This window comes from Eleutherodactylus coqui, chromosome 4 (assembly GCF_035609145.1).
Source record: "Eleutherodactylus coqui strain aEleCoq1 chromosome 4, aEleCoq1.hap1, whole genome shotgun sequence".
In the NCBI taxonomy this organism is placed as follows: domain Eukaryota; kingdom Metazoa; phylum Chordata; class Amphibia; order Anura; family Eleutherodactylidae; genus Eleutherodactylus; species Eleutherodactylus coqui.
The window spans coordinates 210,012,350-210,030,720 of NC_089840.1; the positions used below are offsets into that span (position 1 = coordinate 210,012,350).

At 41.4% G+C, this 18,371-nt stretch overlaps 1 protein-coding gene across 6 annotated transcripts in view; it reads right to left on the reverse strand.

Moving 5' to 3' along the window:
* The window catches only part of MYPN (myopalladin), a 119,270-nt gene that overhangs the window by 57,894 nt on the left and 43,005 nt on the right, over positions 1 to 18,371 (reverse strand). For 4 of the 6 annotated variants that reach the window (XM_066600678.1, XM_066600677.1, XM_066600680.1 and 1 more), the window contains one exon: positions 9,544 to 10,485. The exons of 1 other annotated variant lie outside the window; for it this stretch is intronic. In XM_066600678.1, the coding sequence (XP_066456775.1) occupies positions 9,544 to 10,484 (941 nt within the window). In that variant the 5' untranslated portion in view covers position 10,485. Of the gene's footprint in view, positions 1 to 1,536; positions 1,549 to 9,543; positions 10,486 to 18,371 lie in introns of those variants that run through there. One more of the 6 variants, XM_066600682.1, reaches the window with a different exon arrangement.

Here is an 18,371-nt window from a genome sequence, read left to right on the forward strand (position 1 = left end):
GACACATGTCTTTTTTCAGCCTAACATACTATGTTTCAATGTTAATGCTAGTGTTTGATAGAAGAAATGTCATAGTGATAATGAGTATTGCATAGATTTATGAAGAAGTAATATCGTAGTGATAGATGAAAAGCATTTATTATGTATTGCTGATGCCTTATGAGAAATGTTATAAGGGTTAATGCGTAATGCGCAACGACGAAGGTTTATTATGGAAGTGCTATGATGTTAACAGTATCTGTATAACGGTCAGGGCCTATGATGTAGTAATGCATACACTCATGTTTATTGTACAACTATATAGAAATATGGTATATTTTACTTGTATATATTGCAAGCGAGTGATATAATTGCTAATGTTCATTAGATATGTGCAAATAAGGGAGATGGAACCAATAGCATTCCTTTCAATTCCCAGTTACAAGGCTTGTATAAAGAATCCAACATTAACTTGCAGGAATGCTGCCTTCCAATAGGTGGCACTACAGAGACATTGTTCCATCTTCCTTATTTGCATATTACCCAGAGGAGCATGGATTGCCTTGTAAGTCTTTTCACTCACTCACCTTCTAGGTGCTCTCCCTAAGGACAAAAGATAGCATTCCCAACCTATTAGATATGTGTGACACAGCTGACTGACATGGTAGCTGAAGGTGATGTGAGACATATGTTTTGAAAACTGATCGTCACAATCTGTATGAGTACATACATGACCGTGCAGTTGGGAAGTATGATAGTCTCTGTTATGGCCAGAGTGGAAAATATGTTATTTAGTCCTGAACCCAGACATCGTAGCCATGTTTATGGTGTCTTTGGTCAGCTATCAGGTGGGGCGAGTGCAACTGACAGGTGAATCAGACAGAGAATACTATTGTATCCTGTGCAGGTGGTTAAGCAGGGAGCATGTCACAAGTGATGGAGTTTGAACTGCTTTGCTGAAAGTGTGATAGCAGTCTACGAGTTTATTGCGTATTTGAGTGAACTTGATTCTGAAAAGACCTGCAAGCTAATATACTGCTACAAGGATTTCCAAGCCGGTGTTGTCGAGTATTCCGGATTCTGATACCTAAGTGTTCAAAACTGCGTGACAACATTCTGCGACACGTAAGCCGTTTGAATTACCCGTACTGGTGAAACCTGAAAGCCGTTTCAAGTGCCTGTACTGTTGAAATCCAAAAGCCATTTCAAGTGCCTATACTACTGAAATCCGTCTACTACTTAAAGCGGCCGTCCTGTTAATTCCTATTTGCAACTTAAAGTGACTGTTGTGTTATACAGCTGCCAAGTAAAGATTGTTATAACTTGCTGCAATGTGTGCTTTGGCTCTTAAAAGGGGTTTTCCAGGCAGTGTCCGCTGTCAGTGCCGGGATACACTGGAGTCGGAGTGGAAGCCGGTGGGGCACTCCCACATAAGTTTGTGAGAACAGATTCAATATAACTTGAAATGTATTAATTTAAATCCCCACTCACTCTGGACTTAGGAGTCCAGTAAGGGATCTTATCAGTAGTTGACAGCTATCGTGTATGCATACTCACATGGAGAAGGCTGTCATTCACCATCTGGGATCATCCACTGGACACCTAAGCATAGAACAAGCGACGATTTAAATAAATAAAATCTAGTAAAACCCCTCCAAAGACCACCTCTTGGAGAGGACTACTTCTCAACGCAACTGGGGTGGTTGTTTCAACAAAGCGGTTTTACTGTATATTTCAAAAAATATATAAGCTGTAATGGAACTAATCTCAACAAGCTTTAGAAAAAAAATCTGAAGAAACTCTGATTTCATAACTATATGAGAAAGTAATACTGTGTACAGATGACCATGTATTAGCTCCCTCTTATCTACAGAGCTACATCTAGCTACTGATAGATATTTGCCATTAGGACTAAAACCGGAGACCAATATGTTTTACGAAAACGCGAAGGAAAAGGAGTAACTGAAGCTCTTATGTGAGATATGGAAGGAACTTTAATTTGCCAGTCAAAACATAAGTACCGTATTCATTAAAATGTAATTGCTAGGGCTACGGATGTGGAACCACTGGGTCAACCTACAGGGTAGGCGGAGGACCAATCCAGTGAGGTTAACAGCTGACCTTTGGAGATCGGAGACAAAGATACCAGGTGAATGTGACACAGTCCAAGGAGGAGACGGTGGATAGGATACCTAGCCCTCTGCTAGTATAGGAGGAGGGCTGGCATCCTGATAAAAACGACTCCGCTGTCTTCCTCTAGGGCCTAGCTGTCTCCAACCGGGCATAGGACAAACAATGCAAAAAAAAAAAGACAGACCAAGAACAGGAAAAGAGCAGAAACAGGACTGGGGACAAGTGATTTAGAACGGGGCAGAGAAACAGGTGAAGAGCTACGTGACAGGTAGGGTGCAGAGCAAGAGCGCAATAAACAGAAGAACACTGGACAAAACAGGATACATGCAGAAGCAGGACCTGCGCTGGGTGACAGAGAGAAACTCACAACAACACTGAGGCAAAGGGAAGGATTCCCAGCTCAGCTAAATAGGGCAATGATTAGCCATGCCCTACAGCTGAGCTAGAATACCTAGGGAAGAGTTACCATTGACGTGCTGGAAGAAAGTATGTAGAAGCTCAGCTTGCAGTAAAAGCAGGGCGATGCCACAAACAGAGAGGGGAGAAGAGCAAGTCTGAACAGTGGACCCAACAACAATTAAAGACACTTCTAATATTTACATGGCACGATAACTGTAAAACTCCTTTGACAGGGTAAATTCCATATGCGGTTCTGCGTCAGAAAAATGCAACTTTTAGAGGCAGAATTCATACTGAATTTTTCTGCGTTGAATTTTATTGTGTGAATATACCCTTAGACTACTAACGCACTATACCCGCTTTCTGATTGGCCAGAGCTGCTCATGTGATAAGCCAATCACAGACCATTGAACACTGTGCATTAGGTGGACTAATGCAGGACACAGGACTTGAAATTGGCGGATTGGATGGGTGGCCGAGGACAACTTTAGGCAATATACCCCATTGTCCCAGAACAGAATTTTGTTCCAGTCAAAATAAACTGAAGCAAAATGGAACTGAAGGCAACTGAACGCATTTAATTTTCTTGAAAACCCATTAAAATTAATGGGAGAAAAAAAGGATCAGTTTATTTCAGTTTTACATTAGGTAAAGAGATGGAAACCTTGAATTGAGCCCTAAAGCAGGTATAATGGAATTAAACAGCAAAAATAACTCATGTGTCGGATCTGGCACATCATAGTTACTAACGTCACCTGATGGGATCCCATTGACTGTGATGGGGTCTGCTTAACAATCTGAATAAAATAGTGTAGCATGTTGTGCTATTTTGTCCAGGATTTTGTGTTAGAGCAGCTCTCACAACCCTTACCCCAGAAAGCACCGCTGCCGCCAATCCGGGGATGCAGGAGTGAGCGAGAGGGACATGGCTTTAAGGAAAGGGGGCATAAACTAAAAGCAACAGTGTGTGCCAAAAATTGCACCACAATTTTGGCTCAAAATCTGATATGAACTAAGTCAACTAATAGGTGATGTACAGGTAGACAAGACAATCTAAAGATGCGCCAGATTTATCATCCAGCAGAGTCACTGCGATAAACAGACATTTAAAGACTGTCTATTAGACAGTATTCGTAAATCTACTCCATTATATGTAGTCTCTGTTTTGTTGCTCAGTGAGAGTCTCTAATCTGGAGTGTTTCTTGGATGGACTCTGTTTTTTTTATCAGCAAAGTTGGTCATCTGACTTTTGGCGGCTGGCGTCTGCAGATTCATTAGTAGGTACAGCTGTCAAAAAGCATCACACCCTCAAGAGACCACTTTTCAAAGATATGTTAGTAGTGTACTGTAAATCTGCACTGTACAATGTAATGAAACGGATCAGGACTCACATCCAGAAACACGTGAAGAACAATCACTTTGGGGTTAAAGGATGTTAATCCAAAACCATGGAGGCATCAGAGAGGTGCCATGTCTTCATTGTGGTTCACTGGAAGAAGCGACAGACTCTAACGCGTTTCCGGAGACTATAGACAAAAAGCCGAAATCTTGAGATATAGCACGTCTCTGATGGTCTCCATGGTTTGGGATGGGGGAGGGGGTATGTTTCACCCCCCCCCTTGTGAAGCAATATCTGAATTTTCCACACTATATGTACTTCCTGTATATTTTGATATACTATACCATTCACCCATGAGCCCTGGTGTTTTGTTTTTTTTTTTGTTTCTTGGATGAAAAAATAATTAGGGCGGTCATACATGTTAGATAAATGTTGGGTGAACTCATCGGTGGGGCCAGTCACTCATCTGATCTGTATGGGGTGTATAGGAGTGTCCCAACTCTCCCCGATGGTAGAGGTAAGGGAAAGAAGGGTTAGATTTCATCATGATCAATCCTTTTGTTTCCATGGAAGACAGACTAGGGCTATAGGCAAGTCATCATTCCCTCTGAGACACAATTACGTTATGTCAGTGGGTTCACGTGGCATCCTGTACTCCAGTGAAGGCTTACCGTATATTGCAGTCTATTAAGCTGTGCCCATGGCAGGGCTTAATAGACTAACATTAAAATGTGCGATATACTGCTATACAGTATATTGTAGAAGTGATCATAAATTCAAATCCACTATGGGGACTGAAAAAAACTAAATAAAAGTTCAAATATGTTTAATAAATTTGTAAAAATATTAAATAAGTATAGTAAACATTAAGGGTATGGTCACACGGAGGATTTTCTGTGTCAGGATTATGAATGTAGATTTTATTCACTGACAGGGTAAGTTGTAAGTGCGAATCCGCTCCAGAAAGTTGCAGATTTTGCCATGGTTTTTTAAAATTGCCGTGAGAAAATACTCTAGCAGTTCAAAGAGGCCTTTTTCCATTACTTATATAAAACAATATACATAATATATCATAGTCTTAGTGATTATGTGTACTCCTATTGTTTAAGAATTGCCACTTGTTGTAAAATCTATGTACAATTATGTATCTTGTACCAAAGACGCAACATCTTTGAATAAAACAAAGTCCAAAAAAAAAAGTAACTTGCTTTGCAATAAAAATTTGAATAAAAAAATAAACTATTATCGCCAGGTCTATAAAAGTTTGTACTATTAAGATTTATCATTACCGTATATACCGGCGTATAAGACAACTTTTGAACCCCCAAAAATCTGCTCTGAAGTCGGGGGTCGTCTTATACGCCGGTAATACAAAAAAAAGTGTCAAAAAAAAAAAATCATTACTCACCTCCCCCGGCGTTCTGTGGTGCTGCTGCAGGCTGTCGCTCCCTCCTGGTTCCTGGCAGAGCATTGCTTTCTGAATGCGGGGCTTGAAATCCCCGCCTCCAGAAAGCTAATACTGTGATTGGCTAACACACGTCGTCAGCCAATCATTGAATGGCTGTGATTGGCTGAAGGCGCACGTGTTAGTCAATCACAGCCAATCAATGATGTCATTGAATGGCTGTGATCGGCTGACGGCGTGTGTTAGCTAATCACAGTATTAGCTTTCTGGAGGCAGGGATTTCAAGCCCCACGTTCAGAAAGCAATGCTCTGCTGGGGACCAGGAGGAAGCGACATCCTGCAGCAGCACCGCAGAATGCCGGGGGAGGTGAGTAATGATTTTTTTTTGCTCCGCTGTATTCCCGGCGTATAAGGTGACAGTTAGGGGGTCGTCTTATACGCCCCGTCGCCTTATACGCCGGAATATACGGTATTTCTTTTACATGGTGAATGTCATAAGAAAAAACCCATTGTGTCAGCATTTGGGCAGTTTTGACAAAAGTGATCAAAAGATTAAAAAGTCATATGTACCCCAAAATGGTACCAAGAAAAACTACATGTTACCTTGCAAAGAACAAGCCCTCGCACAGCTCCATCAATGGAAAGATAAAAAACATGGCGACAGAAAGAGGTATTATTTTTTAAAGGCTACTTTGTAGTTTAAAAATAACAATACATTAAATCCGGTATAAATCTAGTATTGCACATTTGCAGTGACCTGCAGAATAAAGTTAACATCGTTTTTGCTGCATCGTCAAGGCTATAAAAACAAAATACCCCAAACCGTGGTGCAATTGCGTTTTTTTCCCATATCACACCGCTTATACATTTTAAAAAGTTTATCAATACATTATATAGTATGTTAAATAATACTATTAAAAATACGGCTTATCCCATAGCTGCATACGATGCGAGGACTCCTATTAAAAAAATGGGGAAAACTCTGCTATCCCAGAAGTGATGCAAGGCTATTTTGCCTTAAAACACCTCGCATACCTGGGGATTTCACATGGTGGGAATTGCGCTATGGGGATGGGATTTACGGCCCATATCGCACGCGCCCATATGAATTTAGCCTTACAGATTGTCAGTAGAAAACATTAATATGAGGGTGCATTCTGAACAGCTCTAGGGTCGTCTATGGGCTTTGTCTGGTACGGCCAACAAGCCCCATTCAAGTGAATGGATTGGAATCGCAATGGAAAGGAGTGGAGCAGTTTCTTGAAAAAAAAAGAAAAAAGGGAAACCATTCTAGTTGTATACAAAAATGACAATGTAGCAATAAAATCATGGAAAGAATAAATATGTATAAGAATGAATACAATAGTTACTGTAAGGTGCAATCATTTTTGTGTATACATTATTCCTATAACAATTATTACAAATGGCCCCTGTGATGTCTGTCCTCCTGTAAATCTTCTGAGTAGTACTAAGGTTGGGGTCACAGCAGCTCTATTACTTTTCATGGTTCGCCTCTGTCGTGGGGCTGACCAACAGAAAAACCAAAGTATGGAATGTGACACATGCTGGACCCCGTTTATTACAATGGGTGTCTACCCAGCATTCGACATTCTCTCCAGTGTTTTACTGCACAACATAGCCTAAGATATTATTTACATTTATGAGTACCATGGCTAAATATACAGACAATGAAGATCTCATAGATGATCTTAGATAATAATACAACCTATTATCAAACAGAGATGGAATATACGATAATATCATAATAATTTAGAATAGGAATAATTGCTAGTGACTGTAGTATTATGAGTTTACATTGTGCATAATTTTGCTTATTGGTGGAGGCCATTGGTATCTAGGAATATTTTTGGCACATTGCTATTTTTTATGTTGAGCTTGAAAACAGCAATTTATCATTTCTCTTGACAAGAGAACTGTAATGTTACCTTTAACTAAATGTAAGACAAATACAGATAACACAAGGGGAAATATAGCACCCCTAGAAGGACAGAGAAAATAAAATATATTGCACTCACACCGGATGCGCAAAGGAATGGCTGTTCCCCGCGCAAACCAAGAGCCACGTTAAGGTTATTTGTATTAGTCTCCTTTCCCCGTGATCACATATCCAGGTATGGAGAGTACTGGTCCCACATCCCCATATATCCACGAAGGATCTGCTGAAGGTATACAGAAGTACAACCAAAAAAAAATTCTGTTGAATATTCCCTTTTAGATCTGTATAATTCCTATCAACATTAAAGGGAACTTGTCACTACCTATGAGCACCATAAACTAAGTCATAGTGCTCATAGGACAGGTGCCGAGGAGTTCAAGAATATACGCTGTACCCAGATCCCGTGCTGTCACCCATGGAAGTCAGCGCCGGTAGACTCATCTCTGCAGGTTGGGCATGCACTCCCATAGGCACACGCTGTTCGGATGAGTCTGCTGGCACCAACTGTGACTGGTGACAGTGTGGGAACAGGCAGCCAGGCGAGTATAAAAAGTATATCCCAGGATTCCTCAGGACCTGAGCTATTAGCAGCGTAACTTACTTTATGGTGTGCATAGGTGGTGACAGCTTGCCTGTAAAATACTGAATTGAAATCAAGCCTACATTAATTTGCTTTCCAATGTAAAAAGTAGGGGACCACGAAGAATGAAGAGCATTCCTCTGACTCGATAGATAATTGGCACTTTGTGTTCCTTAGTAGAGAAATGTCTGAGTGGTCATGGAAGAACAAGGCATATGTCGCCTATGATTAACAGTTTGAAGTTGCCATTTGGGGAGCGTAACTAGGACACTGAAAAGGAGTCTTTACTGGTGGCATGTTTCCTTCAAGTGTAACCATTTTTCTTTGATTTCCTGTCTTTGCACAGTTTACTGAAACGGGTATCTCAATACTGAGCAGCTTCTACCCTGACTCAGCAGAAGCCCCTGAAATGATACACAGTAAAATAGGATCTCGATGTTTATCTTCGTCGTAATCTAATAGAAGAAAACATTCTCACTGACACACGGTTTCGCAATAAACCCATCCACTCCAGCTTACAGTACATGTGAAACGTTGACACTAAGGTTTCACTGCCCAACAGGTGCTGCAGATAAGAACTATGATGCACTCTTATTTCTCACAGACCAGCTTTGAAGTTATGAAATATTCTTGTCTCTGGTTATGTGTTATAGGTTTACTTAGAAAGAACAGCAAATATTTCCTTTTTTTTAGCTAACTTTGAATTTTTCTCATTACCACAGGACACGAGTGTTGACCCTTTACTTATTAGGGTCCGTTTACACCATATGATTCATCGTTTGAACGAGGAACAATGTCAGGGTCCGCTCAGGCAGCCTGTTTATACAGGCAGATACATCGTTGGCTCGTTTAAACAGGAAATCATAAATAAATGAGAGGGACTGAATGATCGGTATTTAAACCGAACGATTAGTGAACGAGCCAACTGTGATTATAATTAGAGATGAGTGAACGTACTCGTTTAGGGCGATTTCGCAATTGAGCACAGCTTTTTTTCGAGTAACTGACTACTCAGGCGAAAAGATTCAGTGGGTGCCAGAGGGCGGCGTGGTGGAGCGGGGGTTAGCAGTGGGGAGCTCTCTCTCTCCCCCCCCCCCCACCACTCCCCTCTGCAACCCCCCGCTCGCCCCCGGCGCCATCCGAATCTTTTCGCCCAAGTAGTCAGTTACTTGAAAAAAGCGGTGATCATTTGCGAAATTGCCCTAAACGAGTACGTTCACTCATCTCTAATTATAATGCCTTCATAAAAGTAACGATGTACGAAAAACAAATGATTTATCGTTAGTTCGGTTGTTGACTGCGTTTACACTGAATGATTTTCCTTCATTTTCACTCATTTTTTGAAGGATAATCGTTCCATGTAAATGAGTCTTAACATAGCAGAATGAGCAGTAGTAGACATTTAATGAAATTTCATGATTACATTGGATTTTAAAAAATCAGGAAAACTGTGTTTTTTGGGTTTTTTTTAAACTAAAGCACACCCTATCAGTTGTGGTTTTAGTGGTCAACCAAGCCATATATTTACAAGCATACACCAGCACCAAACATTGGTTTATAAGATGTTCAGGATGAGTTAGTGTTGAATGGAGATATACTAGTTATACCATGTGTCTAGAAGTCTTAAACTCAACATCTCTAATTGTGTCATTGGTATGTGAACAGTTTCTAATATGTGCAAATGCATTTTTAGTGATATCATCCATCACTCATTGTTCTAAAGTTAATAATTAAAGCAACAAAGTATATACCTTACTTCAGGTGCCGGGATTCCAACAACAATGCAGTCCAACTGTACTCTACAGCCTTCAGTAACTTCCCTACTTTTTATCTTCTGGATAAAATTTGGAGGCTGCCCAACAGTCTCTTCTAAATAAAAAGAGGAAGTGGTGTTGGTTTCACCTTCTAAAATCTCCTTTTCAATTTCTGGTCCTACAGCTTCCAAACTCTCTGGTTCTTCCGAGACATTAACATCTATTTCTGTCTCTACTGGCGGACAGGGAGGCCTCTCTCGATTTTCCGACTGACTGGTGTAATTGGAGAGATCTTCTTCAAGATTTCCACTTTTTAAATCACGCTTGCTTTTCCGATTTTTTAATGTCTTAGGCCTGATCCGCTTGGAACTGTTGGCTTTAAATAATGAAGAAAGCTCTTCTATGAAGTCTGCTGCTTTATTTAGAAACTCTTTCTTACACTCCGTCTCGCTTCCGTAAGGATTTGCTCTCAGTTGCTTTTTCGTATCCTTCGAGTCGTCTGCTGAGTTCTGTGTACCTTTTAGGACATGTTCCTGACGAAAGTCTGAGTGCTGCTGTTGGTCGGTAACTGGTGGACTGTTTGGAGTGCTTAGAGATGATCTTACAGAAGGTTTGGCTTGTTTTCTCAGTTCTCTGGGAGGGCATTTAAGAACAGACTGCGCCTCTTTTTGTTGTCCATGCTGGTCAATTGATTGTCGTGCCAAATGTACACTTTGGTCTAATTCCTCCTGGCTCAGAAAGGCAGAAAGATCAGAAAAGTCATCTGTTACTCCTAACTCATCGACTTTGGCAGGGCTGAGACTATGATGATATGAGTGGGAGGAGGAGATGGTAGAGCTTTGTTCACTGTTCTCGTGATGTATAATAGATTCAGCTAAGTAGCTCTCTCTGAGAAGCTCGGAAATAGACGTACGATCTTCTATATTATCGTCTTGCATGCTGTGGATAAAAAGAACAAGGACCGACCGTGTGAATATAATGGTGGCTCATTCTTATCATATTTATATGCTAGGTACTTCAACGTATTGATAAGTTATTTATGTGGTTTTGACAAACAGATTTAAATGATGGCAAATTAACAACGTAATACAATGACACAATTTTACACAAAACTTTAAATCTGGATATCTAATGAAATTCTGAGTCCAAAATGATAAGTGAGGCATTGTAACACCAAAAAAAGCAAATGACTAGAGATGAGCGAGCATATTTGATAAGGCAAACTACTGGAGCGAGTAGTGTCTTATTCGAGTACCTGCCCGCTCGTCTCTAAAGATTCGGCTGCCAGCGGGGGGCGGGGAGTGGAGGGGGAGAGCGGGGAGGAACAGAGGGGAGATCTCTCTCTCACTCTCTCCCCCCCCCCCCCCCCTCTCCCGCAACTCACCGCTCTCCCCCGCCGGCACCCGAATCATTAGAGACGAGCGGGCAGGTACTCGAATAAATAGATTGCCTTAGCGAGTATGCTCGGTCATCTCTACAAATGACCATTTAACGTGCTATGATGCGACAATGCTTTTTCTACTGCCCTCAGTCTACGGCCTCACATTTGTCTTTACCCTTATCATCAATATCATTCCTGACCCATGCTATCATGTCTTAACAAACAGTAATCATACACATGCAGGTAATTTAATAGAAGAGTACACTTAAAATATAATCTGATCTGCAATAATCCAATTAACCTTAGAATATGGGGTTATGAACAGGAGAAAAGATTAAGAATAAAAGTGTCTACTCGTGAAAATCCAATATGAAGGTCCATCTTGTAAGCATCTATGAAGCATGTAACTTTGGCATGCAGCAATGCAACTATTAACCTACAAGAAATCAGTAATCTATGGACTAAGTATAATTATAGAACCAGTAAGAAGTCAGTAGCATTTATAAAAGGCAATAAAAAATAAAACCAATATACGGTATATACAGAATGCATAGAGCTGTCCGATGGATCTGCCTACACAGAGCAAAGAAAAATGTTTGATTCCTTGTACCGGTTGCAACTTGAGGACAGGATCAGGCCATCTGTGCAAATTCCCAGTCTCTGATATATAAAGACATGTGCAATACATTTAAGGCTGAGCTGTAAGCATGAACTTAAGAGAACATACGCTGTAGATGAAAGGGGGTTAGGTAGGCGGCTATTTTGGCACTTGAGTGTAGTTACGATCAGCATGTAAATGTTTTCTTTTTTGACTAGTGACAAGATGGAAATGGTAATTAAAAACATACATTGATGATACAACACAATTTCTTTTTTGCACGAATCATAAGAAGGCAGAGAAAAGTCTTGCCAAATATCCACACTAATAACCCAATTCGGTAGTGTGACAGAGAACAGGAGTAATCGCTTCCTTCTACATAGAGCCCCAAACACGGCGCTCATATTGATCTCTGCAAATACGAAAGGACTGCTTTGATTTTCAGGTGGTTGCTAGGGAATCCCACAACATCAATAATGACATCACAGGGATTCCCGCTGCAGACTAGGGCCAGGAGTCATGCTGAAGAGATGCAATGTGCATTACAGGTAGGCCCCCTGTCCACAGCAGTTTATTCACATTGCTATGGAAAGCGCCGACACCTGTCCACGAGCGGAGAATCATTGCGATTCTCCGCTCGTGGTGGGCAATTCGCAGCATGCTGTGAATTGCCCTGATTCTCCGTGGTCAGCCTATCTATTAGATAGGGCTGACCGGCGGAGATCCGGGGGCGGCTCCTGCAGCGAAGCTTCACCGCGGGATACCACATCGCCCGTGGACAGCCGGCCGTAATACTGATCTAATGAGTCGTTACCATCAGATGACTGTTTATCAGTGATCGCTATGTGGGGACAGCAGGGAACACATAGATAATACGTTGCTTGCTAAACTGTGCTCTTATAGTAAAATAAAAAAATAATAAATACAGTGCAAAAATGTAAAAATATAAAAATGAAATAAACCAAAAAACTGTGCACACCTCTCCAAACCCATATACACCAATTTTAGGCATCCTGCGTGACACAGGTACTTTCTGTATGAGCGTCAGGTGCTCTGGTACTACTGTAGTCCTGTCATGCAGAATGTATGTTAAGCAAGACATACAATAATTACCCTCAGCCTCCAATTTTCTACCTGAACACTATCTGTTTTTGTAGCTTTACTAAAACATTTCTGTATTTGGACAGTTTTCATCCATGTACAGAGGTGGCGGCTAAAGCTTATGAAAGGCGATACAGCTAAAACTAATAGAATTTTTTTTGTGTGTCACTGTAGCCATATATTGCTTACACAATAGGCAAATATTTGATATTGATGATATCATCTTTAGGCCTCGGTCAGACGGGCGTTTTTTGCCATGATTTGCGGATCGCGTGACGGATGCGCATCCGCAAATCGCGTGAAAAATCACCGAAAAAATCTGCTCCTAGCCGCGTTTCCTTTGAAACGGGCCCGAGCACAGGAGCGCTGTCCAGCCCATTGAATTCAATGGAGCCGGCAATACAGCCGGCTCCATTGAAAGTAATGGGCTGCTGGCGAGCGCAGGATGAATTTTCGGGAAGGGTTTAAAAATATAAGCCCTTCCCTGAAAATCATCCAAAAATGTGTAAAAAAAAAAAATATATATATATATATATACTCACCTTGTCCCTGCAAACGGAGTTCGGCCGCGGCCGGCCGGCAGTTCTCCTGAGCTGCTCTGAGTAGTATTCAGCAGGCGGAGATTTAAAATCCCCGCGTGCTGAATGGGCTGCCTCTGATTGGTCACAGCCCTCACCAATCAGAGGCAGCTCTCAGTCACCCATTCATGAATTCATGAATGGGTGAGTGAGTGCTGCCTCTGATTGGCTCAGTGCAGGGACCAATCAGGGGCAGCTCTCAGCTATTGAATTACAGTGGGAGAACAATGTTCTCGTCCCTCGCCCCCTTTTGCAGTCAATGCAGAGTGATCATAAAGAATAGTAGAACCTATGTTATAGGATCAAACAAAATATTTTTTTTATTAACAAACAGGAGGGTGCAACACGTTACGGAGCTCTAGTTGCTCCTTTCTCAAGCACAAGTCCTGGGTTCTCTCTGCTCCAGGAATCCCCCATTTTTCCCTCTCTGTTGAACATAATGTACACTGAAGTAAAAACAATTTATTATATCTGTAATAGGACATACATTATATCGATACATAAAGTTCAAAGTAAAACGTAGCAAAATGCTTGAATTTATAATTAAAGATGAGCGAGTATACTCGCTAAAGGCAATTGCTCGAGCGAGCATTGCCTTTAGCGAGTACCTGCCCGCTCGAGACAAAAGGTTCGGGTGCCGGCAGCGGGCGGGAGCTGCGGGGGAGAGCGGGGAGGAACGGAGGGGAGATCTCTCTCCCCCCCCCCCGCTCCCACCTGCTGACTGCCGCTACTCACCACTCCCCCGCGCCGGCACTTGAACCTTCTGTCTCGAGCGGGCAGGTACTCGCTAAAGGCAATGCTCGCTCGAGCAATTGCCTTTAGCGAGTATACTCGCTCATCTCTATTTATAATCCTATGTTTTTAGTTTGCTGCTGTTTGTAAATGAGCTTTCTGAAACAAGCTTGGGTCTGTTTTCAGATGGATTTGTGAAGTTGGGCGGCCGGGACTCCACCAAAGAACAGGCCATGCCAGGTACTATTCTACAGATGGTTGGCACCAGAAATGGCCTGCCTTAGATGACATGCTACAGAATTTCCAAAACCAGCAGGAGTGAGTCAGATATATAAAGTATATTAAAGCCAATTGCAGATAATCCAAAATGTTTTTATATTTTATTAGCAAATAAAACAATAATCAATAAAATCCTTCGCTCAGAGTTTAAAATAGTGTTAAAAACCAAAGTGGTGACAACATAAAAGGTACTTACTTGGCGAAGGAGTGGGGTTCAGGAATCCCCCCCTTTGATATCCAGGAATGCCAAATTCCAATAGGTATTCTTATTCAAAGTACAGAGCTGAGTCCCATGCTGTATAAATATTCAAAAGCACTTATTATATATTACAGGTACAGTACAGTGCTACGCGTTTCGGAGAGTTATATCTCCTTTTTCAAGTAGAAGAGTGACAAAAGTGCTTGAAAAAGGAGATATAACTCTGCGAAACGCGTAGCACTGTCTGTACCTGTAATATATAATAAGTACTTTTGAATAATTTATACAACATGGGACTCAGCTCTGTACTTTGAACAAGAACACCTATTGGAATTTGGCATTCCTGGGTATCAAAGGGGGGATTTCTGGAACCTACCACCCCCCACTAAGTGAGTACTTTTTAAGTTGCCACCACATTGGTTTCTAACACTGTATTTAAAACGCTTTGAGCGCAGGATTTTATTAGTTATTGTTTTACTTGCTTTTAACACCGAAGTCTTGGATTCTCACTTTCCTTCTTAGCATGTCCCGGGGACAAAGTGTTTTGACTACACACCTTCATGAACTTCAGGTGTAGCAGCCCGCCAGGCAGGTGTGGCTGTCTAAGCCAGGTGAGTCTGTTCCTTATATTTGGTTTTCATTTCTGTATTCTTCCCTGACCGCTGTCTTCCTTTTAAATACTTGTTTCATATATTATGAATGATGGAAGCCCCAAGACTCAGTTTGGAGTCTCTACTGCACATTCTATCATATTTCATAGGAAAACTATTGCTGCATGCAGTGGAAGGTTTCCTGTCCAAATGATGGACACCTTAGGAGAATATGATAGTTTCTATTATAAATCCATTGCACATCAGATCTGGCAGAGTGTTGTGGCTTCAGTTATGAAATGAAGCCACAAGTGTGAGCATAGGCTTAGTTAGGTATTGGTATTTAATCCACCAAATGCAGTTTCAGCCATAAAAGAAAGAGTCGTCATGCTGTCCGGTACGAGATGTGCAGCTCCACTGACTCACGGATGTATAATATAGCTCCACCATTCTATTGGTGCACAACCCCTTTGTCACACAACTCCTGGCATGTAATGTGTTTGAGGCTATTTTGGCGTGATGCCAGGTCAGTAGGAATTCTGGACTATCAGATGCCAATTAAATAGAGAGCTGCAGTAAGTACATACATAAGCTATAATTACTGCACAGATTAATGCAAATACAATTCAGCATTCAAATCCTGCATTTGCATTGTACATTGCCTCTATTACTTAGAAATTGGTAGCAAAAAAACACTTTCTTGCTGTTTCAAAGGATTCTGTCCATTTTTAAATTTTCCAGTACGTTATGCAAGAAGAGAAAAAGCAAATATTTACATTTCACTGAGCTAACACAATGTCACACTTGGAACACGCTTGCTGTCACCAAGTATAAGCTATCCCACAACTTTTCTTCCAGCACAAAATCTTTAATTAGTTCACATAGAACAGGTGCCATCTCTCTTGTGTTACTGTCACTCAATGACATTTGCAGTCTTAGCACTGATAAAGGTAGGAACAGCCACATATTTGAAATGACAGGAGCTCATTGGCATAATGTCATATCTATTAAAGGGGAACTATCACCTGCTAGTGCATGTTGTTGAACATGGAGTCATGAAGTCTAGTATTATAGGGAACACACTGTAAACTTATTTGTGGAATCTGTACATGGATACATGTGCCCTTGAAAGAGTTTGCTACCTGACATGCGGATACATTTTAGCGCCTATCTACCAGAGAGGAATCTCACTTTTCATCTCTTCTATCAAATTTCTACATGACAGTACTGTGTTCTTGGTTAACTCTCAGATATACAGACCTCTTAAAGGGATTTTGTAATCAGGTTCATGCTACCCAAACCATAGGCAGCAAGAATCCAGAGGGGTGCCTGTTGTTCTGAGTGTTTTGGCATGGCATGTCGGAAAAAAGACACTTTGAAGTTTCATTTGGAGCTGTGCCGTCAGTCCAGCGGGCGGGTCGTGCTGGCCTCTCCTCACCCAGTGCATGAAGACTGGTAGCCCCCCTCAATGGAGCTGCAGTGAGGGGAGCTCTACCATTCTATGATTCTATGACTGCTTGTGTATAGGGGGAAAGCAGTCACTCTGCATGCAGGAACAAGCTGGGGTGGCCTGCCCCCATGATTGGCGGCTTAACTCAAAGGCAAACATCAACGTTTACTTATTCTGAAATGCCGCTGCAATTCAGTATAAAAGTACCACAGGGGCAACAGGCTTCTCTATCCCAAACCACAGGCAGCATGAATCTGATGGCAGAATCCCTTTAATAACTACGGTAATATTTTTATGCTATACATGAAACCCAACTTCCATCATAACAGTAAAAATAAGGGTTTAATTTAGTAAATAGTCGAGCTTGCACTTATCCCCCTACTAGTCACATTAATTTTTTTCATGGTAGATTTTGAATTTATGTCTCAAGTAAATATAGTTGGTGCATAACTCAGGTGCATTTAAGGAGTATTCCGGGCACAGACTGCGGCCCAGCTGGCTATTTTTTTTACATACCGTTGTTCATCCAGAGGGGCTCTTTACAGGTCCGGTTAGCCGTGTTGTCAATGTGTCAAGTGTGCAGTCCTCACAGATCACGGTCAGTGAGTGATAGGGACTGCCCATCTGACAGATTCACAGTGCTGAGAGCTAGACCTAAAAAGAGCCCATACAGGTGATAGAGTTATGAAAACCTTTTCATAGGAGTTGTCCCACTTCTAGCTGTTTTGCTGTAGGAAGCAGACAGCTCTGTACATTGCGCAGTGGCCCTGATTGCTATGGCAGGCTGAGTCCCATTCACTTCAATAGATAAAACATCATATAAAAGAAAAAAATGCAGCTCAGGGCTTAAATGGCTGTTTCATGGAGTCAACATACCAACAAATTAGGTGCAGAGGAGGTCTTAGATCAAATGCTCATATTCACACTCTTTTTCTGGATAAAAAGACCCCTCTTCCCCTTATGTGACAATCACAGAGAAAGTCTTAGGTGAAGAGATAGAGTATCAGCTCACTGAGAGATCAGGTTACATGCTGCTCATAAACATCTATGAAGAGGAGAGGAGGAAGCAACTGCTGATTAAAAAATAACAGACAAATAGAAATGCTGTTGCTGAAAGCTCTGATGAATTTTCTATCTAGGTGCTGGATTCACAGTTACACTGCTCAGTACTGCAAGGTGTGCTACATAGGGATAGGGGAGCAGCATCTCTTCTTCTCTCTGTGAGCTGTGTATGGAAAACTTCATTGCAGCTAGTCTCCACCGACTAGCTCACAGAAATATGACATAAATAGAACCTGGTGAAAACTGCCATATAAAAATTATATAATGGCCAGATTCTTACACTCCTCAGGTACACGTTAGAGTGTGGCCCAATGCGCTCAGACTGGAAAGCCCAGAAAAGAAAAGAAGGGTACTCACTCAGGAGGGGGAAGAACACCTAGCTGGTGGATGGCTAGGTGAAACTCCACCCTAGACTGTCCCATATCGCCGTGTATAATCAAATGCCAATGTCCACTGGAGTGCAAAATTCCAGTTTATTAGGACACAGTGAGTAAAAGACCAGTATACGATTAACTGGTTGGTACGGTGCAACGCGTTATACATGGGCCCCCTTCCCAAGCACGAGTCTAAATAAGTGGCACAAATTTAATGGTAGAAGAAACAGGAAGGGAAGGGAATGGGTGAGGAAGGAATAAATAAGGGAGGGAGGGAACAAGAAAAAAACACTAATATGCATGTCAATGATGAGAAGACATCAGAATAAAAGTCTCATAAATAAAATAAATTGCATGTTATCACCAAAGAGAGTATATATGCACATATATATACATGTATGTGCAAATCAATAAAGACTCTTGGTAAAGGTTAAGCCATAAAATCATATATTGGAAACATGTATCTTATAAGGCAAAATGG